This window comes from Sus scrofa, chromosome 12 (assembly GCF_054392235.1).
Source record: "Sus scrofa isolate SSC_HxYL_T2T_F1_AM1 chromosome 12, Sscrofa_HxYL_maternal_Yorkshire_Landrace_v2.0, whole genome shotgun sequence".
NCBI classification, from domain to species: Eukaryota; Metazoa; Chordata; class Mammalia; order Artiodactyla; family Suidae; genus Sus; species Sus scrofa.
In genome coordinates this window covers 51,840,577-51,865,611 of record NC_139394.1, presented here as the reverse complement: position 1 = coordinate 51,865,611, position 25,035 = coordinate 51,840,577, and the positions used below count along the sequence as shown (strand labels likewise).

The 25,035-nt window shown below is 55.4% G+C and overlaps 1 protein-coding gene across 2 annotated transcripts in view; it reads right to left on the bottom strand.

The window, feature by feature from the left end:
• Positions 1-24,068, bottom strand: part of DOC2B (double C2 domain beta) — a 32,343-nt gene extending 8,275 nt beyond the window's left edge. Inside the window, exons 1-6 of one of the 2 annotated variants that reach the window (XM_021067535.2) lie at positions 23,544-24,068; positions 16,268-16,347; positions 13,305-13,379; positions 10,516-10,625; positions 10,253-10,379; positions 891-1,048 (exon numbers count right to left, since the gene is read on the bottom strand). In XM_021067535.2, coding sequence (XP_020923194.1) covers positions 891-1,048; positions 10,253-10,379; positions 10,516-10,625; positions 13,305-13,379; positions 16,268-16,347; positions 23,544-23,916 — 923 coding nt within the window. In that variant the 5' untranslated portion in view covers positions 23,917-24,068. Of the gene's footprint in view, positions 1-890; positions 1,049-10,252; positions 10,380-10,515; positions 10,626-13,304; positions 13,380-15,738; positions 15,815-16,267; positions 16,845-23,543 lie in introns of those variants that run through there. The other variant, XM_021067536.2, reaches the window with a different exon arrangement.
• Between the last annotated feature and the right edge of the window lie 967 nt (positions 24,069-25,035).

Sequence of the window (25,035 nt, the reverse complement as noted above, 5' to 3'; positions counted from 1 at the left end):
TCTCAGCATTTCCTCTCGTGGCGTCTCTGACGCACTGCAAATCACGGTTTTGTAAATAGGTGAGGTGGGGGCCCAACTCATCGCTTTTTAAGCAGAAAACCAGCAGGCTGCGTGATGGCCTTTGTCACCTGAGCCTCCTCACCATCCCCTGAGGCCAGGACCATCCCTGCTTCTGTATCTTAACGCCTCTGTCCCTTTCCCTGAGCAGAGACACCTCCTTTCTGCTGAGCCAAGGCCTCCCCCTCAAGACGAGCTCACTGTGAACGCAGACGAAGGGCCACCTTTGTTTGGGGGAAGCCCCCGAGCACAGACGGTGGTCACTGAGACCCCTGCTTTATCCCCCTCCGAACGGCCACTCAGAGCTAGGCTCCCAGCCTGTCCTGTGTTCTCAGCACTGGGGTCACTGGGTGTGGTCCCCGAGTTAGCGTCTCTCCCAAACGCAACCATGAGCCCCACCTGGCAGGGCTGGGCGGACCCTTATCTGCCCCTGTGGCCCAGCATGGCACCGCCCACGTGTGCCCAGCCCTAAGTCCTGATGGAGCTCCCACGTGGCTCTCCCGTCCCCTCCTCCAACCTGCTCACGGCCCCTCCTGGGCCCCCCACTCGCAGTGAGGCCTGAAGCAGTCGTCAGGAGATCACTGCCCTCCGTGTCCTGGGGGAGCCGCTCGGCTTCTCTGGGGATCAGATTCCTCATCTGAGAAGTGGGTTTGGCCAGACTCGACGCCCAGAGCTCCCCGAGGAGCAGGGAAGACTGGACAACCCTGTGGGCACAGCGCCCCCTGTGCTTCACACAACTACGCGCCACATGAGCTACTGATCCTGTCACCTGGACCTCCTGTCCCTCGAGGAAGGAGCACGACGGAGGCGGCCGGCCTGGGCCGCACACTCACGTTTTCACGTAGGGGTCCGAGTAGCCGTTGGCGTCCATGGCGGCCAGGTGTGCGCAGCGCACGATGCCGACCAGCAGGCCCTGCTTCTGCGAGCTGTACTTGAGGGAGACGAGGATGCGGCCCCGCTCTTCCAGGGACTTGTCCTCCGACTTGTCCACCTGTGGGGCGAGCGAGCGGGCGGGCTGTCCCTCGGCTGTCCTCCCCCGCCCCCTCCAAATGGAGCCCGCTGGGTGGTGAGGGGTCATCCCCAGCCCCGGCCCCTGGAAGCTGCTTCCTGGAGCCTCTGATCAGGGAGCAGGGGGAGCCCCTTGGGAGGACCCCGAAGACAGCTTGGCACAATCCCAATCCCAGGGGGTGCCAGGAGGCAAGTGGCGGCGGGGGAGCAAGGAGACAGGTAGGCAAAGACCCCAGCCCCCTCCTCCTCCAGCAGCTGCCCAGACCTGACTCTTAGGCCGCACCGTGGCCTCCCCACCCCAGCCAGCCCCATGCTTCTCCGTTCCTCGCCATCCTGAGGTCAACCCATTCACTCACCTGGAACCCCTCTCTTTTATCCTCTGTCCTCCCAGTCTGAGCCTCATGACCCCTGAGGGCCCCCCTCCCCAAGGCCTCTGTGCCAGTCTCCTCTCACATGCAGTCACTTGGCCCTTGACTGTCCTCTGCCTGGCACTAAAGCAGTGCCTCATGTGGCCCCTCACAGGCAGGGGCTCCTGTGAGGTGAAGGAAGGCCCACCTTCCCCAACTCCCACACCCAGAGCAGACATGGCTAGTTGATCACCGAATTCACCCTGAGCTCAAACACAGCCTCAGCATCTTCTCCACACAGTGCTCAGAAGATCTAAGTAGACATTTTTCCAAAGAAGATATGCAGATGGCCAAAAGGCACGTGAAAAGATGTTCAACATCACTAATTATTAGAGAAATGCAAACTCAAACTACAATGTGGTATCACCTCACACCAGAGTGTCCATCATCAAAAAGCTACAAATAATAAATGCTGGAGAGGACGGGGAGAAAAAGAAACTCTCCTACACTGTTGATGGGAATGTAAATTGGTGCAGTCACAATGGAAAACAGTGTGGGGGTTCCTCAAAGAAACAAAAATAGGGCTACCATATGATCCAGCAATCCTGCCCTGGGCATATTTCTAGAGAAAACCATAATTCAAAAAGATACATTTGGAGTTCCCACTGTGGCTCAGCAGAAATGAACCCAACTAGCATCCATGAGGATGCAGGTTTGATTCCTGGCCCTGCTCAGTGGGTTAAGCCTCCAGCATTGCCATGAGCTGTGGGGTAGGTCACAGACATGGCTCAGATCCTGTGTTGCTGTGGCTGTAGTGTAGGTCGGCAGCTGTAGCTCCAATTCGACCCCTAGCCTGGGAACCTCCATATGCCATGTGTGGGGCCCTAACTCCGCCCCCCCCCCCGCCCCATAGATTATCATACTAAGGGAAGTAAGCCAGACAAATACCATATGGTATTGCTAATATGTGGAATCTAAAAAAAACAATACAAATGAACTTATTTACCAAACAGACTCACATAGAAAACAAATTTGTAGTTACCCAAGGGGAAAGGCTAGGGAGGAATACAGTAGGAGATTGGGATTAACATATACATATTATTACATATAAAATAGATAACCAACAAAGACCTACTGCACAGCACAGGGAACTAGATATAATAATGGAAGAGAATGTTAAAAAAGTATATGTAGATATTCTTTCCATCCAATAGCAGCAGAATACACATTCTTCTCAAGGGCACATGGAATGTCCTCTAGGATAGATCACATTCTGGGTCACAAATCAAGCGCCTCAGTAAATTTAAGAAAATTGAAATCATATCAAGTATCTTTTCTGACCACAATGCTATATGACTGGAAATCAACAACAAGAAAAAAACTGCAAAAAACACAAACATGTGGAGACTAAACACCATGTTATTAAACAACCAACGGATCCCTGAAGAAATCAAAGAGGAAACTAAAAACACCTAGAAGCAAATGACAAGAAAAGACACAACAATTCAAAACCTCTGGGATGCAGCAAAAGCAGTTTTTTTAAAAAAAAATTTTTATTTTTTCCATTATCGTTGATTTACAATGTTCTGTCGGGAAAAGCAGTTCTAAGAGGGAAGTTTATAGTAATACAAGCCTACCTCAAGAAAAGCTCAAATAAACAACCTAACTTTAAACCTAAAGCAATTAGAGAACAGACAAAACCCAAAATTAGCAGGAGGAAAGAAAAAAAGATCAGAGCAGAAATAAATGAAGTAGAAATGAAGAAAACCATAGAAAAGATCAATGAAACGAAAATCTGGTTCTTTGAAAAGATCAACAAAACTGATACACCCTTAGCCAGACTCATCAAGAAAAAAAGAGAGGACTCAAAACAATACAATTAGAAATGAAAAAGGAGAAGTTACAACAGACATTGCAGAAAACACAAAGCATCATAAGAGACTACTACAAGCAACTATATGCCAATAAAATGGACAACCTAGAAAAAATGGACAAATTCCTAGAAAAGTACAATCTTCTAAGACTAAACCAAGACAAAATAGAAAAGGTGAACGGACCAATCACAAGTACTGATATTGAAACTGTGATTTAAAAACTAACAAACAGAAGTCCAGAACCAGATGGTTTCACAGGCAAGTTCTATCAAATATTTAGAGAAGAATTATCACCTATCCTTCTGAAACTATTCCAAAAAATTGCAAAGGAAGAAAAACTCCCAAACTCATTCTATGAGGCCACCATCACCCTGATATCAAAACCAGACAAAGATACCACAAAAAAATTAAGAACAAACAATCCAAAAATTTATATGAAGCCATAAAAGACCCAGAATTGCTGAAGCAATACTGAGGAATAAAAACCAAGCAGGCGGCATGACTCTCCCAGACTTCAGGCAATATTACAAAGCCACAGTAATCAAGACAGTGTGGTACTGGTACCAAAACAGATGTACAGACCAATGCGACAGAATAGAGAATCCAGAAATAAACCCAGACACCTATTGTCAATTAATCTTTGACAAAGGAGACAAGAATATAAAATGGGAAAAAGTCTTTTTAGCAAGTGGTGCTGGGAAAACTGGACAGCTGCATGTAAATCAATGTAACTGGAACACACCCTCACACCATGCACAAAAATAAACTCAAAATGGCTTAAAGACTTAAACGTAAGACAAGACACCATCAAACTCCTCGAAGAGAACACAGGCAAAACATTCTCTGACATCACCCTTACAAACATTTTCTCAGGTCAGTCTCCCAAGCAACAGAAATAAAAGCAAAAATAAACTGATGGGACGTAATCGAACTGACAAGTTTTGCATAGCAAAGGAAACCATAAAAAAAAAAGACAACTTACAGAATAGGAGAAAATAGTTTCAAACAATGCAAATAACAGAGGATTAATCTTTAAAATATGCAAACAACTTATACAACTCAACAGCAAAAAAATCAAAAACCCAATTGAAAAATGGGCAGAAGACCTGAATAGACATTTTTCCAAAGAAGGTAAACAAACAGATGCCAACAAGCACATGAAAAAATGTCCAACATCACTAATTATTATTAAAGAAATGCAAATCAAAACTACCATGAGGTACCACCTCACACCAGTCAGAATGGCCATCATTAATAAGTTCACAAATAGCAAATGCTGGAGAGGATGTGGAGAAAAGGGAACCCTCCTGCACTGTTGGTGGGAATGTAAATTGGTACAACCACTACAGAAAACAGTATGGAGGTACCTCAGAAAACTAAATGTAGAACTACCATATGATCCAGCAATCCCACTCTTGGGCATATATCCAGATAAGACTTTGCTTGAAAAAGATACATGCACCCATATGTTCATTGCAGCATTGTTCACAATAGCCAAGACATGGAAACAACCTAAATATCCATTGACAGATGAATGGATTAAGAAGATACGGTGTAGGAGTTCCCGTCGTGGCACAGTGGTTAACGAATCCGACTAGGAACCATGAGGTTTCGGGTTCAATTCTTGCCCTTGCTCAGTGGGTTAACAATCCAGCATTGCCGTGAGCTGTGGTGTGGGTCGCAGACGAGGCTCAGATCCAGAATTGCTGTGGCTCTGGTGTAGGCTGGCAACTACAGCTCCGATTAGACCCCTAGCCTGGGAACCTCTATATGCCGCAGGAGCGGCCCAAGAAATGGCAAAAAAAAAAAAGAAGATATGGTGTAGATATATGCAATGGAATACTACTCAGCCATAAAAAGAACTGATGCCATTTGCAGCAATGTGAATGGAACTAGAGACTTTCATACTAAGTGAAGTAAGTCAGAAGGAGAAAGACAAATACCATATGATATCACTTGTATCTGGAATCTAATATACAGCAAAATGAAACTTTCCACAGAAAAGAAACTCATGGACATGGAGAACAGACTTGTGGTTGCCAAGGGGGAAGGAGTGGGATATGCTGGGAATCTGGGGTTAATAGATGCAAACTATTGCTTTTGGAATGCATAAGCAATGAGATCCTGATGTATGGCACTGGGAACTATATCTAGTCACTTACGATGGAGCATGATGGAGGATAATGTGAGAAAAAGAATGTATATATGTATGTGTGACTGGGTCACTTTGCTGTACAGTAGAAAACTGACAGAACGCTATAAATCAGCTATAATGGAAAAAATAAAAATCATTTAAAGAAAAAAAATTATAGGCCAATATCACTGATGAACATAGATGCAAAATCCTCAGCAAAATACTAGTAAACTAAACCCAGCATACATTAAAAGGTCTGTATAACACATGATCAAGTGGGATTTATCCCAGGGATGCAAGGATTTTTCAATATCAGCAAATCAATCAGTGTGATACACTACATTAACAAACTGAAGAATAAAAACCATATGATCCCCTCAATAGATGCCAAAAAAGCTTTTCACAAAATCAAACACGCATTTCTGAGAAAAACCCTTCAGAAAGTGGGCATAGAGGGAACCTACCTCAACATAATAAAGGCCATATATGACAAACCTACAGCTAACATCATTCTCAATGGTGAAAAGCTGAAAGAATTCCTGTTAACATCAGGAACAAGACAAGGATGTCCACTCTTGCCACCAGTATTCAACACAGTTTTGGAAGTCCTAGCCATGGCAATCAGAGAAGAAAAAGAAATAAAATGAATCCAAATTGGAAAGGAAGAAGTAAAACTACCACTGTTTGTAGATGACATGATACTATACCTAGAAAATCCTAAAGAGGCTACCAGAAAACTGTTAGAGCTCATCCACGAATTTGGCAAAGTCACAGGATACAAAATCAATACACAGAAATCGACTGTATTTCTATATACTAACAGTAAAGATCAGAAAGAGAAATTAGGGAAACAATCCCATTTACCATCACATCAAAAAGAATAAAATACCTAGGAATAAGGCTTCCTAAAGAGACAAAGGACCTGTACTCTGAAAACTATAAAATGTTGATGAAAGAAATCAAAGATGATGCAAACAGATGGAAAGATATACCATGCTCTTGATCAATATTGTCAAAATGACTATACTGCCAGAGGCAATCTACAGATTCAATGCAATCCCTATCCGATTACCAATGACATTTTTCACAGAACTAGAACAAAATATTTTAAAATTTGTTTGGAAGCATAAAAGACCCAGAATAGCCAAAGCCATCCTGAGAAAGAAAAATGGAGCTGGAGGAATCAGGTTCCCTGACCTCAGACTATACTACAAAACTACAGTTATCAAAACTGTATGGTACTGGCACAAAAACAGAAATACAGATCAGTGGAACAGGATGGAAAGCCCAGAATTAAACCCATGCGCCTACAATCAACTAATTTATGACAAAGGAGGAAGAAAATGCAATGGAAAAAAGACAGTCCCTTCAATAAGTGGTGCTGGGAAAACTGGACAGTCACATGTAAAAGAATGAAATTAGAACATTCCCTAGTACCATACACAAAAATAAACTCAAAACGAAATAAAGACCTAAATATAAGACCAGATACTATAAAACTCTTAGGGGAAAACATAGGCTGAACACTCTCTGACATAAACCACAGCAATATCTTCTCTGAACCGCCTTCTACAGTAATGAAAATAAAAACAAAAATAAATGAATGGTACCTAATTAAACTTAAAACTTTTTGCATAGCAAAGGAAATCCTAAACAAAATGGAAAGACAATCCACAGAATGGGAGAAAATATTTGCCAATGAAATGATAAGGGATTAATCTCCAAAACATATTAACATCTCCTGCAAATCAACACCAAAAAACAAACAACCCCATCAAAAAAGGGACAGAAGATCTAAACAGACAATTCTCCAAAGCAGACATACAAATGGCCAAAAACACACGAAAAGATGTTCACTATCACTCATTATTAGAGAAATGCAAGTCAAAACCACTATGAGGTATCACCTTACACTAGCCAGAATGGCCATCATCAAAAAGTCTACAAACAATACCCTAAAAAGCGAAAAAAAAAAAAAAAATGGAGTTCCTGTCATGGCTCAGCAGTTAATGAATCTGACTAGCATCCATGAGGACACAGATTTGATCCCTGGCCTCGCTTGGTGGGTTAAGGATCTGGCATTGCCATGAGCTGTGGTGTAGGTCACAGATGTGGCTCAGATCCTGCGTTGCTGTGGCTGTGGTGTAGGCCAGCAGCTACAGCTCTGATTCGACCCCTATCCTGGGAACCACCATATGCCACAGATGTGGCCCTAAAAAGCAAAAAAAAAAAAAATTCAAAAAGTCTACAAACAATAAATGCTGGAGAGGATGTGGAGAAATGAGAAGCCTCTTACAGTGTTGGTGGGAATGTAAATTGGTGCAACCACTGTGGAAAACAGTATGGAGAGTCCTCAAAAAACTGAAAATAGAATTACCAGGAGTTCCCATCTTGGCACAGTAGAAACAAATCTGACTAGGAACCATGAGGTTGCAAGTTCTATCCCTGGCCTTGGTCAGTGGGTTAAGGGTCTGGCATTGCCTTGAGCTGTGGTGTAGGTTGCAGATGTGGCTTGGATCTGGCATTGCTGTGGCTGTGGTGTAGGCTGGCAGCTATAGCTCCAATTAGACTCCTGGCCTGGGAACCTCCATATGCTGTGGGTGCTGCACTTAAAAAAAACAAGAAAAAAAAAAGTAGCATTACCATTTGATCCCAGCAATCCCACTCCTGGGCATCTATCCAGAGAAAACCATGACTCAAAGAAAAGATACATATACGCCAATGTTCACTGCAGCACTATATACAACAGCCAAGACATGGAAACAACCTCAGTGTCCACTCCCCCTCAACAGAGGAGTGGAAAAAGATGTGGTACAGATACACAATGGAATATTAGCCGTAAAAAGGAAAGAAAGAATGGCATCTTCAGCAACATGGATGGACCTAGAAATTATCATGGTAAGAAGTTAATAAGACGGTGAGACACCAACATCATACGCTATCCCTTACATGTGGAATCTAAAATAAAGGATACAATGAACTGCTTTGCAGAACAGAAACTGACTCACAGATGCTGAAAAGCTTATGGTTTTCAGTAGATATGGAGAACGCATAATTTTTACAGGAGCAGGTAAAATCTGCAAGGTACTATCGAGATGAATCTTTACTGCCAAGCAGATATCCCAAAAGGCACCCTTGTCACTGTGGGTTCTGAAACAGGACCAAAGAGCTCCTACAAAATTCAAGCAAGGCTTGGCCAGGCCCTGGGCACATCCTGTGCACAAGCCTGCACCCTCTCACCTCACCCCTGGCATGAAACACGTGCTCACACGTGAGTTCCACGCTCTCACACGCACAGGTGTTTGTTTACATCAGGGATCAAAATTCAGGAACACAACTCCAGCAGGAGTTGATGTCGCTTTTTATAAGTGACATAGATCATTAGATCATCCGGACAACCCGGGTCACGTGTGAGTAGGGAGTAAGAATAAAATTGAAAAGGTTCCCTCTACCACGCAAATGTCTACAAGGAGAAGCGAGTGTGACAAGAAAATACAATTTGATCAAGTTATGCAAAAAGACAGAGCTGGGATGCTGGGAGAGAGGACTGGACCAGGACAGGCTGTGCTGAGCATATGTCCCAGGGCCCAGGCCCTGCTGGGATGCAGGCACTTGGGGGACCGCTGCTGGGCTCTGTCCTCTCAAGCCTTCCCCTTGCCCAGGCCTCGGGGCATGCGGGAGAAGTCCTGGGGAGGGGACCGTGGCCTGAACACCATGCAGTCTGGAAGGCCCAGGTTTCTGAGGACCTCCTGGCCAACCCCTCCCAGCCAGGTGGGCCTGGGGGAGCAGGGGGAGGGGGGGTGCGGGCTGAGCAGGGGTCTCAGCAGCCACAGACAGCCAGGGGGCAGAATCAGTTTTGACATCATTTTCTTTTGTTTGTTTGTCTTGCCTTTTCTAGGGCCCCTCTGGCAGCATACAGAGGCTCCCAGGCTAGGGGTTGAATCGGAGCTGTAGCCGCCAGCCTACACCAGAGTCACAGCAACGCAGGATCCAAGCCGAGTCTTGGACCTACACCACAGCTCACGCAACACCGGATCCTTAACCCACGGAGCAAGGCCATGGATCGAACCCGCAACCTCATGGTTCCTAGTCAGATTCGTTAACCACTGCACCATGACGGGACCTCCTGACATCATTTTCAAACAAGGGCAATTTCTAGGAAAGCGTTATCTTCCGTCTTCTCTGGCTATTTCTCAGGCACCTCACGCCTAACACGTTCCCGTTGAGCTCCGAGCATCCCCTAGCGGCTCCTCCACGTCCTAGTTAAGGACCCTTCATCCTCCAGGTGCTGCCCCCCAGGCCTGAGTCCTGCTCCTGCCTCCACCGGCTGGTCTCCCCGCCCTTGGCCTCCACCCCCTCCCATTCTGAGGAGCCTCTTCAAAAGTCCTCAGATGCCTCAGCCCCTGCCCAGCACCCTCCCCTGGCCCAGCACCCTCAGGGCCGAGGCCAGAGTCCTCCCCGCGCCCACCCTCTGCACTCACCGCCCCCCCCCCCGACCCCATTCTCTTGCCCCACTCAGCCGGCCTCTTGCCTGTGCCTCCCGCAGGCCGTGCGCTTTTCCACACAAGGCTCTGCACCTGCTGGTCCCTCTGCCGGGAATGTCCCCTGTTCGCTGGGTGAGCCTCCCAGAGCACCCATCCCGCCTGACAGCCCTCTCGCGCTTTCCTCTGCGGCCCCGAGCCCTGCCGGACTCACAAGGTGTCTTCTGGGTGTTTATCTCACGTTTGGTCGTCTCCTGCCCAGGCCTCGTGCTCCCGGTCCTGCACCCCCGGCAGGGTGGCCCCTGGACCCCAGCGGAGCCCGCCGCTGGAGGGCGCCCGCGGCGCACTCACCGGCAGCTGCTTCTCCAGGCAGATGCTGAACGTCTTGGTGTGGTTGGGCTTGAGCTTCTTCAGGGGCACCCGCGTCTCCCCGATGAACTCGTTGTGGCGGAATTTGTCCTCGTCACACACGGAGATCCTGGAGGGCAAGGGGCCTCTCAGTTGGCTTCCCGAGGCAGCAGGGATTTGCAAGCGGTGGGGGGACGGGGGTGGGGGGGCGAGGCTGCGGGCGGCGGGGGCGCTGGGGGAGCCGGCCGGCCGCAGGGCCCACCCACCGCAGGGTCTTTCGGATCATGTCTTCGTCCGTGATCCCGTAGTAGGTGAGCGTCTCGTTCCACGTGGGGTTCAGAGTGTTTCGAAGAGTTTTTGTTCTGAGCTTATTTGCCTGGAAGAGCACAAAGGATCCCCTGAGTATCAAGGAGGAGGGTGGACCCTTGAACGGCCCCAAGCACAGCCTCTCCCAATCCCCTGGGGACCTCTGCACACTCCACCTTCCCCAGCAAAGGGGGACTAAGGCTGCTGCTCAGCTGACTTCAAAACGGCCAGATGATCCGGCCGTGTCACCTTGGGGTCCTTAAAAGCGGAAGAGGGAGGCAGGAGAGTCAGAGAGGTGACTAGGAAAGTCAGAGAGGAGGCAGCACTGCTCTGAAGACGGAGGAAGGGGCCGCCAGCCAAGGGCAGGGGGGTGCCTCTTGAAGCTGGAGAGGAGCCTCTCCCCCAGAGCCTCCGGAAAGCATGCAGCCCTGCTGACAGTGGATTTTCACGCGTGGCACGCGCACTCTGCAGAAGTGGAAGGTGAGCCGTCTGTGGCGTCTTAACCCATGAAGTCAGTGGTCATTTGTTAGCACAGGCCTAGGAAACTACAATAGGAGGACCCTGCTTCTTCGGTGTGTGTGCAGATGTGTGTATGTGTGCGTGTGTGTGTGGAGGGTGGGGGAGGGTGTCTGTAGGAGGTGGGATCTGGGCTGTTGGAAGCCCAGCTATGGGGCTGGACTCTCCTGCAGCCTCCTTGCCTTTGCTCAGGCTGTTCCCTGCCTGGAACGCACCCCTCTGCGGAGGATGCCTGGGGGCTGCCCCCCCTCCTTCCTTGGTGCTTCCAGAGGGCTTGGTTCTGAGACTCCTTGCATGTCTTGCCCCCTTTACACGCTAAGCTCAGCGTCCAATTCTCTCCGAGGTCTGCCACAGACTGGTCCAGGCTTTGTGTCAGACAGCCCTGGGTTCAAATCTCAGCCCCACCACTCACATATGCTCCTTGGTGCCCAGCAGGTTATGTACCCTCTCTGAGGGGTCAGGTTCCCCGCTGTACAAAGGGCCTAACACCACCTTTCTCTCAGCCTTGTTTTCGGGAGCCTTCTTTCCAAGGAGACTGTGCTCTATAAAATGCTGCCCCACGCAGTAAATCAATCCCTTGTGGGGTCCCTGAATCTTGGCAGCCAGGTACAGCGACCTGAGGTCCCAGGAGTCTAGAGAGGCACAATCACCGAGCTCCCGAGTTGGGCACCTTCCCCTGGTCACATGGGGCCAGCTCTCACCTCCCTAGGGGTCTCCCAGCAGCCTGAGGACATGGAGGCCTGGAGTGGAAAGCCCGCTCCCCACTCGTGCAGGCGGGGCCACCAAAGGTTCCTCCTCTGCCCCGCCATCCCTACCGAGGGAGAAACTGCCCCTCCTGAGCCGCCCCCACTCCCGCCGCCCCTGACCAGCGGGAGCCTCATCCAGGGCTGTAAGCCCCAAAGTTAACTCAGGTCCCAGCAGCCTGTGGCTACTCAGCCCGATGTGGCCACTAGGGGGCGGGACCGCCCAGTTGGTGGGCAATTGTCCCCACTGGTGATTCTTCCTCTCTTTCAGGTGTCTCGAGGGCCTCGAAGGAAGTTCCCAGCCCTGGCTTCGGAGAAAGAGGCCAGGACAAGAACACCAGCCACCAGGCTCTGCTGCTCAGGCTCTGGTGTCCTGCATCTCACATCCCTCTGCCTCCACCCAGGTCTCTACTCAGAAACAAAGCTGCTGGACTCCGGGCCCGCCCCCCACCCCGCATGGCCTCTGCCTGACTCAGCCCTGAGACGTCGGTGGGTCCCAGGGCCAGGGAAGGACCCGATTCTGAAAAGATGATGTGACCGTCTTTCCCAGGAAATTGCAAATAAACCTACACTGAACTGTAAGACTATGAAAGGAAGTCTAATCAAGCTCTGAGCTTCTGGGGCTAATGGCCAGCCTGATGCTTTGGCTCAAGAGCGAATTAAAAAAAATTTTTTTCCCCCCTCTCCTTTCATAGATGCACCCGTTGGGCTGGTCTGCCTGTCAAGTCACCTGGTACAGGAACAAGGGTCCTGTCATCAGATAATCTGGGTGGAGGCAGATCTTCATCCCCCTGGTGGAAATCACAGAGGGCCTATCAAGGAATTAAAGGCTCTGCTAAGTCCTGCAGTAAAGAAACCTGTTTAGGGAGTTCCCATTGTGGCTCAGTGGTTAATGGACCTGACTAGCATCCATGAGGATGCGGGTTTGATCCCTGGCCTTGCTCAGTGGGTTAAGGATCCAGCGTTGCCGTGAGCTGTGGTGTAGATCACAGATGCTGCTCCCATCTGGCGTGGCTGTGGCTGTGGAGGAGGCCGGCAGCTGTAGCCTCCAATTTGTCCCCTAGCCTGGGAACCTCCATAGGCTGCAGGTGCAGCCCTAAAAAGCTAAAAAAAAAAAAAAAAAAAAAAAAAGCTAAAAAAAAAAAGAAACCTGTTTAGCAATGTTTCCCAATGCTCTCTAGCCACAGAACCTTTTGTTTACACATAGCATTAACCATCAGTTGGGGATGTTTCTTAACAAAACGCTGGCCTGGAAATTCTCTGGGGGAATCTCCCCAGCTTGGCGGGCAGATGGTCCTGGGAGGCCTAGAGGATGCGGCTTGGGGCTGACTGGGTGCTCTGGGTGGAGGGCGAATGAACTCATCTGCTTGCTTAGGCTCTGAGTGGGTGTGGGGGCTGTGGGCCTCCCTGGATGCCCCAAGCCCAGCCTGGGCCCCAGTCACGGTGGGCGGGTAGAGCCAGTCAGCAGGCCCAGGGTGGGCCCCCCTCACCTTACTGGCTCCGGGCAGGAGGTGCAGCTTGACGTAGGGGTCCGCCAGCCCGTTGTGGTCCATCGGCTTCAGGCCCTGAGCAGAGGAGAACGGCAAAGGGTGGAATTAGGGGGCTGGGGACCCAGAGCGGCCAGGGCCTCTGGGAAGCTGGGTCGGCAGGCCTCCCTGCTCCCAGGGCCTCTGGGCTGGGTCCGCTCATGACCCTCTGCGTAGAAGCAACCTTGCCCCACCCCCAGGATGGGGGAGCCAGTACGGCGGATGCTGGGGGACTCTCCCCTCCCCCAGCACTTGGCCCTGGGCAGGGGACATGGGGCACCTGCCATCAGCCTTTCTCTTCCCCTTATCACAGAGGCCAGGTGACTCGCCTTTCCCTGAACAAGGCCCTCGTTAACCCGCTGTGGTCAGGCCCTTCCTTCTCCCCGATTCCCTTCCCCCTGCTCCTCGAACACCACGACTTCCCTCACCGACCCCAAGTCCTTGGGACCCACCGTCCACTCATCCACACGCTTCCCTCCGTGGCCATAGAGAAACGTCCCCTGTCCTGGACACCAGGCTCAGTCTCTCTCTGGCTTTGCCACAGCCCCCAGCCACCCTGTGTTCCTGGAGGCCACACACACTGGGCAACCACGGAGGGTCCCTCCACAAGATGGCACCCCTCATGCACTTCCAACAACCAGCCAGGTGTGCCCAGCCAGGGAGCCCTTGGCATCATGAACAGACAGGGGCTTAGCTGACCTCCTGCCCGTTCTTGTTTCTGAAAGCTACTTTTTCCCTGGATGGTGCACGGGGATGCAGGGGGGCAGCTGTGGCATGTGGGGGGCAGAGCCGGCAGCCCCACGACACCATTCAAAGGTGAACTGCAAGCGGGGAGCCATCCCGCCTTGGTTTGGAGGAGCCCTCGGGTGGGGGTGAGATCTGAGGTGGGGGCTTCTGATTTCCCGCTAGTGGGAAGGGGCACGCAGGTTTCAGAGCCAGGCTGGTCAGGTCTTGGCTCCCGCTTTGCTGTGGGAGTGGATGAGTGCACGTGTCTCCTGAGCCTCTAGTTCCCACATCCTAGGGTGGCTGTAGGAGCTGAGGCAATGCTGGCGCGAGGCCTGGCCGGCGGCACATCTGCTCCCCTTCCCTACATCCCAGGCCGCTTGGAAGGTGCCAGAGAAGAGGCCGAGGGTGGAGGTGGGGTGTCTGAGCTTTGCTCTGCCCCATGGGGCTGGTTCGGGATGAGGCTGGCCCATCGGAGCATATGCCTCTCACCCCGCCTCTGACCCTTTCCCTCGAGAGTGGAGCCTCCCACGACTGGTGGTTCTCAGTTCTCCCAGTTCTGCTGCGGATGCAACCAGTGCGTGTGTGTGTGTGTGTGTGTGTGTGTGTGTGTGTGTGTGTACACGTGTGTGGGGGAGGGGAGGGGAGAGGAGGGGGCGTCTCCTCCAGGACAGCATCAGGAACAAAGCACTTAATGCCCACAGCAACCCCACTAGGGGGGCGGGCAGGCCCGGGGGGGATGATGAACCCCGTTTTACTGATGAGCAAACTGAGGCTGCTCTGACCACCTAGAAGGAAGGCTGGACAGAGACCCCCTGCAACTCCCGGCCCATCAGCCTCAGCCTTCCCACTCCCTGGGGCTCCCCCGTCCCCACACCCAAGCCCCGCCCATGCCCGCCCCCCCCACTGCTGCAGAACTGCCTCTAAGCACCCAATGAACTGGACAATGGGGGAGTCGCCATGGCTCACGGTCCTCCTGTCCCCACCTCTGATGCCATGACTGATGCAATCCTGGGGGGACATATACACCCCCGCCAAGAACACGTACACTCACACAGCCTCTCTGGAGCCCAGGTAGGGAGAGGGAGGCACACGGCATGGGGCGGGGCCCGGGGTCTGGGTGGGGAGGAGAAGGGATGGCTCTGGCCAGAGTGGCCTGACAGCCAGTGCCCACTCCCAGCCCCCGGGCCTGGATAACCTCTACACAGCTGGGTGCAGGGAGAGGGGAAGGAGTCCGCCCAGGGCCCGCAGCCCGCCCCCACCTCAGCGCAGCTGGGCGTTATCAGATTCCCAGCTTGGCATAGAGAGCAGGTGTGGAGCCCCTAGCGGGAAGGCAAGCGTGCCCTGCATCCCAGCCTGAGCAGCACCCAAGGAGAGGGCAGGGTGGGGATGGCTCAGGCCCACCGGGGCCACTGCTCAGCCCTGCCAGGGCAGTCAGCCATGGGAGCCCAGGCCAAGTGGGCCCAGGCAGGCAGAACCGGGCAGCCTGCCCCTCTGGGTGGGCAGGGCCATGAGAGGGTGGGAGGAGGGGCAGAGAAGCTGGCAGGGTTGGGGGGGCAGCTTGGGGTGGGGGCTGGGCCCGGGCGGCTCGGCTGGAAGCTCCTTGCTCTGCCCCAGGCCCAGGCCCTTCCCCAGCTCTGCGGGGAGGTTCTCCAGGCCGCACGGCCGCCCTTACCTTGCGGGAGAACATCAGCTTGGGCACCTTCCTCCCAGAGGGAGCGATGCGGTGGGGGACGAAGGGAACAGCATGGCTGAGAACACAGAGCTGACAGGTGTCAGCTGGGGCCAGGCCACGGGGGGTTTACAGACACCCCTCACCCACCCAGAGAGCGAGGGGGGCCGGTGTGAGCAGGGCCGTTGGAGCCAGAGGTCACGCCAGCCACTGCTGGGGCGTCCAGAGGCCCGGGTGCTGAGAACCTCAGGCTGAGGCATCCGAGGCCCACCCGCCCCCTGGGCCTGCAGCACAGGCCGGTCACCCCCCGCCTTCCCTTCCCTCCCTCTCCAGCTCCCCAGCTCCCCAGCTCAGGGGGCCTCTGTCCCCTCAACCCCCTACCCCTGGCTCCCCCTCTCCAGCGTCTCTGTTTTACTCTTTGCCCAGACGCCTGGCCGCTCAGGGCTTCTCAGCTGAGATGACGTGGCTGAGAAGGCTCCCGGCCCTGTGCCCACGGCACAGACGCGCCCTGGGTGCGGGCGGCGGGGCCTACCTTGGCCTTGCTGATGGTGCAGTGGAGGGCGTTGTTCTCCTGGTCGTAGAGCAGGCTGAAGTCCAGCGTGCCCAGGGCGGCTGCGGACAAGGAGGGCTCGGGTCACGCAGGGGCCGCCTGGTCCCCGACACCTGTGCTGTCAGACGAGAGGCCGCGGTGCCCACGCCGACTGCCACCGACGGAGGCCCTTCTGCACGCCAACCCCCCCAAGCCGGGGAGGGAGCTGAGACTCAGGGGGGTTAGGCCCGTCACCCCCAGATACCGCGAGTGGCAGCCCAGAGTCCAACCCAGACGGCGGGCCCCTGAGCCCTGTGCCGTGCCTCGCGGCCTGTGGCTGGTCCAGCCTGGGCTCCAGGCCTCAGTCCCCCCATCTGCTAGCGGTCACAGGATTGTGAGTAGGCAGAGCTCTGCGGGGCTGCAGGCCCTGGACTGGCTGGTCCGCTCACCACCCCTCAGCAGCACTGGGGGCTTCGGCTCCCCGGTCTCTCTGGCCCCGGGCAGCCCTGGGGAGGCTGCGAGGCGCCAGCTGGGCCCTCATGCTGCAACCCTCAGCCTCTGAAAGGCAGAGAGTAACTCCCAAGGGTGGGGCAAGGTTGTGGGCCGTGAATGGATGCAGCTGCTGCCCTGGGCGCGATCACTCACAGCAGCTGTGGCCCTCGATGCTGCCTGCGCGGCTCCCAGCGTGAAGGCAGGCAGGGGTTGCGGGGGGCAGACCCTGGGGGCAAGTCTCTGACCTTGCGATGCACATTCACAGAATGTGTTTAGAAGCCTAGATCCTGCTTGCAGGCTGCCACATTGGTCAACTGGCACCTCATGCATGCATTCATTCATTCATTCTCTACCAAGTGTTTACAATAAGCCAGACCCTAGGAATGATGATATCAATAAGGCAGGGTTCCTGCCCCAAGGAAAGCACGGCTTAATGGGAGGGACAGATGAGAGGGATTTGCCACAACAAAGTCTGGTGGGTCAGGATCGATGAGGGGCCCAAGGGGGATGCCTGGTCTGGATGTGGCCTGGGGCCATCAGGGAAGGCTTCCTGGAGGAAGTGACGCTTCACCCGAGCCATGAAAGATGAGCAGGGCTTAGGCCAGTGCACAGTGAGGCTGGGAGAAGGGGTGTTCCAACCACAGGCCAACCTAGGAGGCGGCACATGTAGGGTTAGAGATCCGCCCTCTGACGTCTGACCATGGGTTCAAATCCCGGGTCTGCATTTCCTGGCTGTGTGACCTTGAGACAGCTTATCTAGTCTCCTCGTGCCTCAGTCTCCTCATCTGCAAAATGGAGACACAACAATATCCACCTCACAGCACTGTGCTTTAGCAGCGTGCCCGGGGTATAGAAAGTGCTCGCTAGATAATTATAGAAGGAACAGATCCATTTAGGTGATTTTTCTAGATAACTGTACTTGCCCCTCTGAGACACCTTCTGGAATGAACTCATTCCAAACTGGATCATTCCCCTCCCAGCCTTTGTGAGCAGAATACACAAACGGTCACTTAGGCGTCTCTGAACAGCCTGAGTCATTGTTGTGACTACTTTCCGGTGCTGGGTGTCAGAGTCCTGGCCCAGAGGGGCGGGTGAGATGACTCTTCCACCCAGGGATCCCAGTGGCCACTCTTTTTGAGGCTTTTCTGCATGTTTCCCTGCTTCCTCCTTTGCTGTCAGCTTGCAAGTCCTGTTAGAGTCCTTGCCTCTGACGGCACAACCCACCCACCCACCCTCCTGTTTCCGCTACAGAAGCAGGTGAGAATACCTGTTAATATTGCATCTAAACTAAAAGTCAGTGGGCCTCCAGGGGAGTCTAAAGTTCTTTCTCCCGAGTGGAGTGTGTGCGTGCTTTCGTCCATCTGTACCTGCCTTTTGCTGTGACACCCTAGCCCCCCTCTGCAGGTGGGCAGCTGAGGGTGCTGTGAGTGGGCTTTCTATCGCCGCACCTGTAACCACTAACAGCCACGGGCCCAAGGGTCTCCGGGCTCAGGCTTCAGTAATGACACTCTGCAAAGCTCTTGGCTTTGCTAGACAGTAAATCAGTCTCTGTTCCCTTCAGGCCTAGCCTATGGCTTGTTCGCCCCAGATATGAGCTTCCTGAGGGCAGGGACCATGCCTCGGCCACGCCTGTGACACCAGCAAAGCAGATGTTCTATCCCCATGGCCGGTCTAATCCAAACCAACTCGTTCTCCAGCTGCTCCCGGGAGCAGAGATATGGGGTGATCGTCTATGTTAAAAAACACAGTCCACTGGAATCCCGCCGTGGCTCAGCAGTAACAAACCCGACTAGCATCCATGAGGATGTGGGTTCGATCCCTGGCCTCCCTCAGAAGGATCTGGCGTTGCCGTGAGCTGTGGTGTAGGTCACAGATGCGGCTGGGATCTGTGGCTGTGGCTGTGGTGTAGGTCGGCAGCTGTAGCTTCGATTCGACCCCTGGCCTGGGAACCTCCATATGCCGCCAGTGTGGGCCTAAAAAGACAGGGAGAAAAAAAAAAAAAGTAAAATAAATAAATAAAAAACACAGTCCACGATTTCTGCCTGGTTCCCAATCCCACAGAAGGACAAGCCAGCAGCCTGAGTCCCCACTCGAAAACCCAGCTCCAGGCAGGGCGAGGGGCCCTTCCACCTGCTCTACAGTCGTCTGCCCGACGGCTACTCAGTGAGACCTACACCTGTTATCACTTCCCAGAAGGAACTGGCAAGCCCAGTACCGCCCCAGGATGGGATTGATGAATTTCTTTCATCTCTAATGCAAGTTTCATAAGAAGTAACAGTTTATAAATAGAAGCTCGGTCACCATTTTGAGAGACTTCCCGGTGATAGAGCTCTCTCAGAGAGAGTCTTTATTTCCTATTTGGAGAAAGAAGGCTCAGAGAGGGGAGGTGATCTGGTCGGGGTGGCACAGCAGAGCTGGACACAGAATCCCTCTTCCCTTCCATCCTGATGGTTCCCATGGTAAAGCCCAGTGGCTTCCTCCCGTTTTTTGGCTGCCACGTTGCTTAGCTGAAAGCTCAAGAGGATGCAGCGGAGAACCAGAAGAGAGAAAAGCAGAATCGCTCTTGCGGCGCAGGGAGCAGCGAGGGGGCTGCTGCCCTGGAGGGGGCCACTGAGTTGAAACCACCCTGGGTGCAGGTGAGGTGGGCCCTAAGGGCAGGTGAAGGTGCTGGTCTGTGCGAGCCACAGGGTCCTGCCCTCGAGCCACTCAAATCACATGTCCCGCCTAAAGTGGACATCCTTGGATAAACAATGAGGGTTGGGCACCACTGGGCCTTTGAGAGTTGCCACCGGCTTGTTGATAATTATAGAGCTTTAATGGGGCTAATTCAGAGACAATCAAGCTCCAGCCCCTGTCGGTTCCTCTAAAGCAGAACATCCCTTTGCTCGGCTGAAGGAGGCTGTCAGCGTCGTTTTGACCTTGGTTTGCACCTGGACTTTCCTCACCCTTGGGAATAGGAAATCGGCCCTATTTTTTTTTTTTTTTTTTCAGAAAGATGTCAGCCTCTCAAATCATTTTTAAAAAAGATGTGGCAAGAACCATAGAAAATGATAGAAAATGACCAAGCCTGAGCTGAAAGCATTTCAAGTTGGGGAACCCGAGGCACTGACCAGCCCCTGGGGGAGGTACCAAGAGGGATGGACCACACATCACACAGCCCAGCTTCCCAGGAGCTCCGAGGCAGAGGGTCAGGACAGTTATAAACCCTTCATTCCCCTGCTTTAACTTGTTCGCAGGTTTTCCACTGCCTCTGGGGCTCAGTTCAACCTCCTTGGTGGGGCCTTCAAGGCCTTTTGTGATATGACCGCTTGGGCCTCATCGGCAGTCTTTCCCCCTTGCTCCAGCCACCTGACGCTTCCTTCCTCCACTCTGCCCGCCTGCGTCCTCCCTCCTCCCAGCCTCAGAGCCCCTCCCCGTGGGGGAACTCTGTGCAAGCCGGGTGTCTCATCTGGGCTCCTGACTCCCTGTTCTCGCTTCTCTGTGTCTCAGGTTCCATGAACTCCCTGAGGTCAGAAATTGGTGTCTCAGGCCTTCTAGAACCTTCATACCCAGCATCTGACACCTCCTTGGTCTCAAGAGGCTGACTGCGGAGAAATCTGGTCCGGGTAGTCTATGACGGGGCTCCAAGGAAAGGGGCTCTCGGCCAGTGGGGGACAGGGACAGTATTCTTGCTGAGGGCCCTCTGGGCAGGTCTAACCCCGACTCCTCTGCGCCATCCTTGCTTCAGGCCTCCGTGGGCATCATGGGTCCTGACCCAGCCCAGGGTGAATCGTGCAGGGGCATGAGATGCCATTCTGGCCAACGAGACAGAGGAGAGGGATTTCTGGGGGACGTTTTGTGGCTTTGAAACTGAGACGTGGGAGAGAAAATGGATCCTTCTCAAATCTAGGATCTTCCTGCACCTGTGGCACCTGCTCTGGCAACAGGCACCCTGGACCACGAGGGAGGGCTGCCTAAGAGAAAGAGAGCACCCCCGGGCAGTGGAAAGACAGGCAGAACCATCACCACCGCTGCTGCTGCTGAGCCCCTACATGAATCTGCCTCGGGGCTGCACGGCCTCGCCCGTCCTCACTGTCAAGGCACTCTGGCTTCTCTGTGGTTACAACCCAAAGCATCCACAGCTTTGAAGAACAGACTGGTGAGTCTTCCACGGGTGAGACTGGGTGGGAGAGCATCTCAGGCAGGGGAGCAGCATGTGTGGAGGGTGGGGCATAGGACCCAGGGGGAGGGCAGCGAGCAGGCGAGTCCACTTAGCCAGGCCGTGCTCTGGACCACGGGGAGGGGAGGGCCCGGGGGGGCCCTTCTGACTCCGGCGTTCAGTGTCTCGTCTCCGTCATCACTCCTCTATTAGATCAGTTTGGAGCCTGTCAATGTTGTGCTTGTGCCTTGAGGTGCCTTAATAAAGGATGGGCTTTAAAGAGAAGGAAGAAAAGGCCCAAGAAATAAACAGCACTTCACTCTTGGCCTTGGACGACAGAGCAACCGTCCTAATTTCTTTTTGTTAGAACAGAGATAATCCAATAATTAGGGCAGCAAATAGCATAACCCTGGCTAAAGCCGTAATGAACCATCTGGCTTGAATCATTTAGGCTCATTGCAGGGATCTGGTTGTCAGAGCTGAGAAGGGGGTGCAGCCTGGGGGTACTGAGCTGGGAGCGGTTCCATCCTAGAGCCTGGTCCCCCCGTGAGCAGCAGCCAAGATTTCCCTGGGATGTTTGTTTAGCCACGAATGGGATCTAAGCCCAGGGTGGCTGCCCCTTGAAGCGGATGAGGCCCTGGCTCGGCCACACGTTCTTTTCAGCAGAGTGCCCTGGTGACCTGGGTGTGGCCAGCCCACGGTCCAGGCTGCCTTGTATGCTGACCCCAAGTGCATCTGTCCGCTGCTAGGACAGTGAGGGTCTGGAAACCGCAGCCCTGTTCCCTCCCTGCTGCCAGGACTGTGCTCTGTGAAGGACCGCTGAACTGATGGCCTGGGCGTGGGGCAGCGGCTTGGGCTTGGCACTTTCTGCTTCCCTCCTTGCTTGTGGGTTCAGGGACAGCCCAAAGAAACAGCCAGACCTCTCACCTCTTAGCCTGATGACATGAGAGGGCCCCGGGTGACGCTAGGCTGGCCTGAAGCTCGGGGAGAAGCCCTGCCCTGCTCACTTGCTCCCTTGGCATAGCAGGAAAGACACTGGAAATGGGATCAAGTTCCCCACCCCTTCTTCTGCAGGTGGCTGTAGATTCAGGGCAGGCAAAGGGGTGACCTGGGTCTCAGGGCCCACCCAGAGGCACAGCAAGTAAGGGGTGCACCTTGCCCAGGGTACCAGGAGCCGGGATGGGGAAGATCCAGGGCACAGCCAGGAGGGCAATAAACTCTCCCAACCCAGTTTCCCCAGGCTGGCAGCAAAGTGGAGGGAGAGGGCTGCTCTCCATCCCCACGCCCAGGGGCAGGGCCTCAACATGCCAGGTTCTGGCCAGAGGGCTGTGGCCCAGGCCAGAGAAAGGCAGAGCAGGCAGCTTCCCAGCACAGGCGGGGGTGGGACCCACGGGTGCGATAGGCCGCCTCCCACTCGCTGCTCCTGGGCCTCCCTAGGTAGGGTGATGAGAGGTCTGGCCCCCCCCCTCTTCCGCAGTGGTGCTGGTAACCCCCACCGGCAGCTTCCAGAGGCACATTTTATGCTGGGGGCAACCCCGGACCCCCTGGCTTGAGGGCCCATGTGGGCGCTCAAGCCAGGGGCGGTCACCCGCGCTGCGCTGCGCTACACGGGGTGATGCGATCGGGCGGGCCCGGCTCGGGGGAGACTTCGAGCGACCCCTGTCCGGAAAGGTCCACATTTCAGGCAGGGCTGGCGTCTGACGCCGTTTTCCAGCTCTGAGAGTGAAGAGGCTGGGGTTGTAGCCCGGCCGGGGGCTGGGGGCCGGGCGAGCACCCCCACCCCGCGCAAATCCATCCCGCCCAGGGTGGCGACCTCTTGGTTCCCGGTTTCCCCTCCGGTCCCAGCGCGGGCACACCGAGCACCCTCAGAACCCAGAAAGGTGCCAGGAGCTCCAGCCGGCCGGGCCTTGGCCCCGGAGACCGCCTGCCTACTCTCTGGGGCTCGGGGCTCAGCCCAGGAGGAGGAGGCGCGGGCTGGGGTGAGGGGGCCCTTCCTGGCCGGGGAAGCTGGTGTAACAGGTGGACGAAGGTCGGCGGCCGGGTCGAGCGCAGCGGCGGGCTCCGTGGACGCGGGAGTCGGAACCGCCAAGGATTTTCCAAAGGACAGGCGGCCCCGCGGTCCCCCGGTCCTCGGCCCGCGCGCCAGCCAAGCCGCCGCGCTCTGCGGCCGCCGCCGGGCCCACCTGGGAGGCCGCTTGGCCCTGGCCCCCGGCGCCCTCCACCGCCCGCCCAGCCCTACCCTCGGCCGCGGGGCTGGTCCGCCGCGGGCTCCGGGGCGGGGAGCGACCGCGCGGCCGGCAGCAACTGGTGTCTCCCCAGCTCCGCCCTGCCCGGGAACAAAAGCTGCCGCCCGCGCCGGGGCTCCCGGCCAGCGGGCCGAGAGGGGATCTGGGGAGCCCGACCCCGGAAATGGGACACCCCCAGGGGGCGCCCCCAAACTTCCTACCTCTCCGATCCGCTCGGGGGAGGGGTCAGGGCTGTGAGTGCCGGGCGCTCGGAGAGCGAGCGCACCGCGCAGCCAGAGGCTGCCACCCGGCAGGGGGTGTGCCGGGGGATCCGAGACCGCAGCGGGACCGAGGGCGGGCGAGGTCGCCAGCGCAAGCCGCTGCGCCGAGGTGGGGGCGAGAAGCCGGCGGGTGGGAAACTTACTGCAGTCGTCGGACTCGTAGCCGTCGGCGTCCGGCTCGTCCTCGGGCGGTTTGGCGGGCGGCCGCGCAGGGCTGGGGCCGGGGCTGGGGCCGGGGCTGGCGCCATAGGCTCCGAAGAGCTGGTCGACATCCTCGTCGTCGTCGCGGGCGCCGTCGGAGGGGCTGCGGCGACCCGCGCTGGCCGCGGCCGGGCGCGCGGGGGCGTCTGGAGGTGCAGCGGCGCGGAGCCCGGCGTCCGGGGGCAGGCCCCGCGGGAAGCGGGGGAAGTAGTCGGAGATCTGCTTGATGGGCCGGATGGGGCCGGGGCACACGTCGATGGCCATATGCTCCTGGATGCTGATGGTCGCCTTCTCCCCGCGCCGCCGGAGGGTCATGCAGGCAGCGCGGCCCCGCCTGGGCGCGGCCCGAACCGACCCGGCGCGGCCCCGGCCCGGGGGCGGCTCAGCAGGCCCGGCGGGGCTCGGCTAGGGCTGCGGGCATTGCCGGCGGCGCCCCCGGACGGCCCTGACGCCGCTGCTGCCTGTTCGGCGGCGGCCGGCGCGAGTGAGTGCCAGGGGCCGGCAGGCAGGGGGCGGGCCCAGCCCGCGTCACCGGCGGCCGCCGAGCAGTGCGAGTGTGCGGGCGGCGCGGGCGGTGCAGAGCGGAGCGAGCCGAGCGGCGCCGCACTCACTCGCACTCACACCGGCGCGCACGCGGGCCCGGGACCCCGCGCGCGCACACTCGGCGGGCAAGGCCCAGGGCGCCTTCTACTCACGCACGGCGGGACCGGCGGGAGCCGAGCAGGGACCCGCTGGACGCACGCCCGCACGTTCCCGCGTGTGCCCGCACTTTCTGGGCTCCGCTCACTCTCATAGGACACACGCCAGTGTGCAAGGACACGGCAAGCGCACAGAGAGACGTGTGCAGAACTGGGGGGAAGAGCCCACTGCTCACGCGTGCAGGACACACGTGCGCATACGGAGTTGGCTGAGGCTAGCGTGGCGCCGTGACCCCCCAATACGCACACATCCCTCACAGGACACACAAACAACACTTGTCCAGGTGGTCGGGGGACTCAGGGCACCCATGTTCCCAGCACACGAAACAGGACATACAAACACACCCAAAAAGTGATCAGGGGACTCCAGGGCACCCCCCCCCCCCATCTAGCAGGACACAGAGCTACACTCCCAGGGGTGCAGGGACAGGATGCTCACACGCTAGTGCTGCATGTACATCCTTAGCTGTCCAAGGTCACGACTGGCACAGTCTGTCCCCACTTCCTCTCAGGTCACACACACAGACACTCTCTCACCAAGACCCAGTCTCTCACTGGGTCAGTGAGTAGGTGGAGGGACCCAGGCCCCTCCTGCCCCCCCACGGGGACAGGGTGAGTGAGGACCTTGACCACCAGCCCTGGGCAGGAGAGGATGGGGGTGGGCAGGACCTGGGCCTCCCCCCCCCCCCCCCGGGGTGGTGTGAGGAAAGAGGCAGAGGTGGAGCGGCTGGGCCTG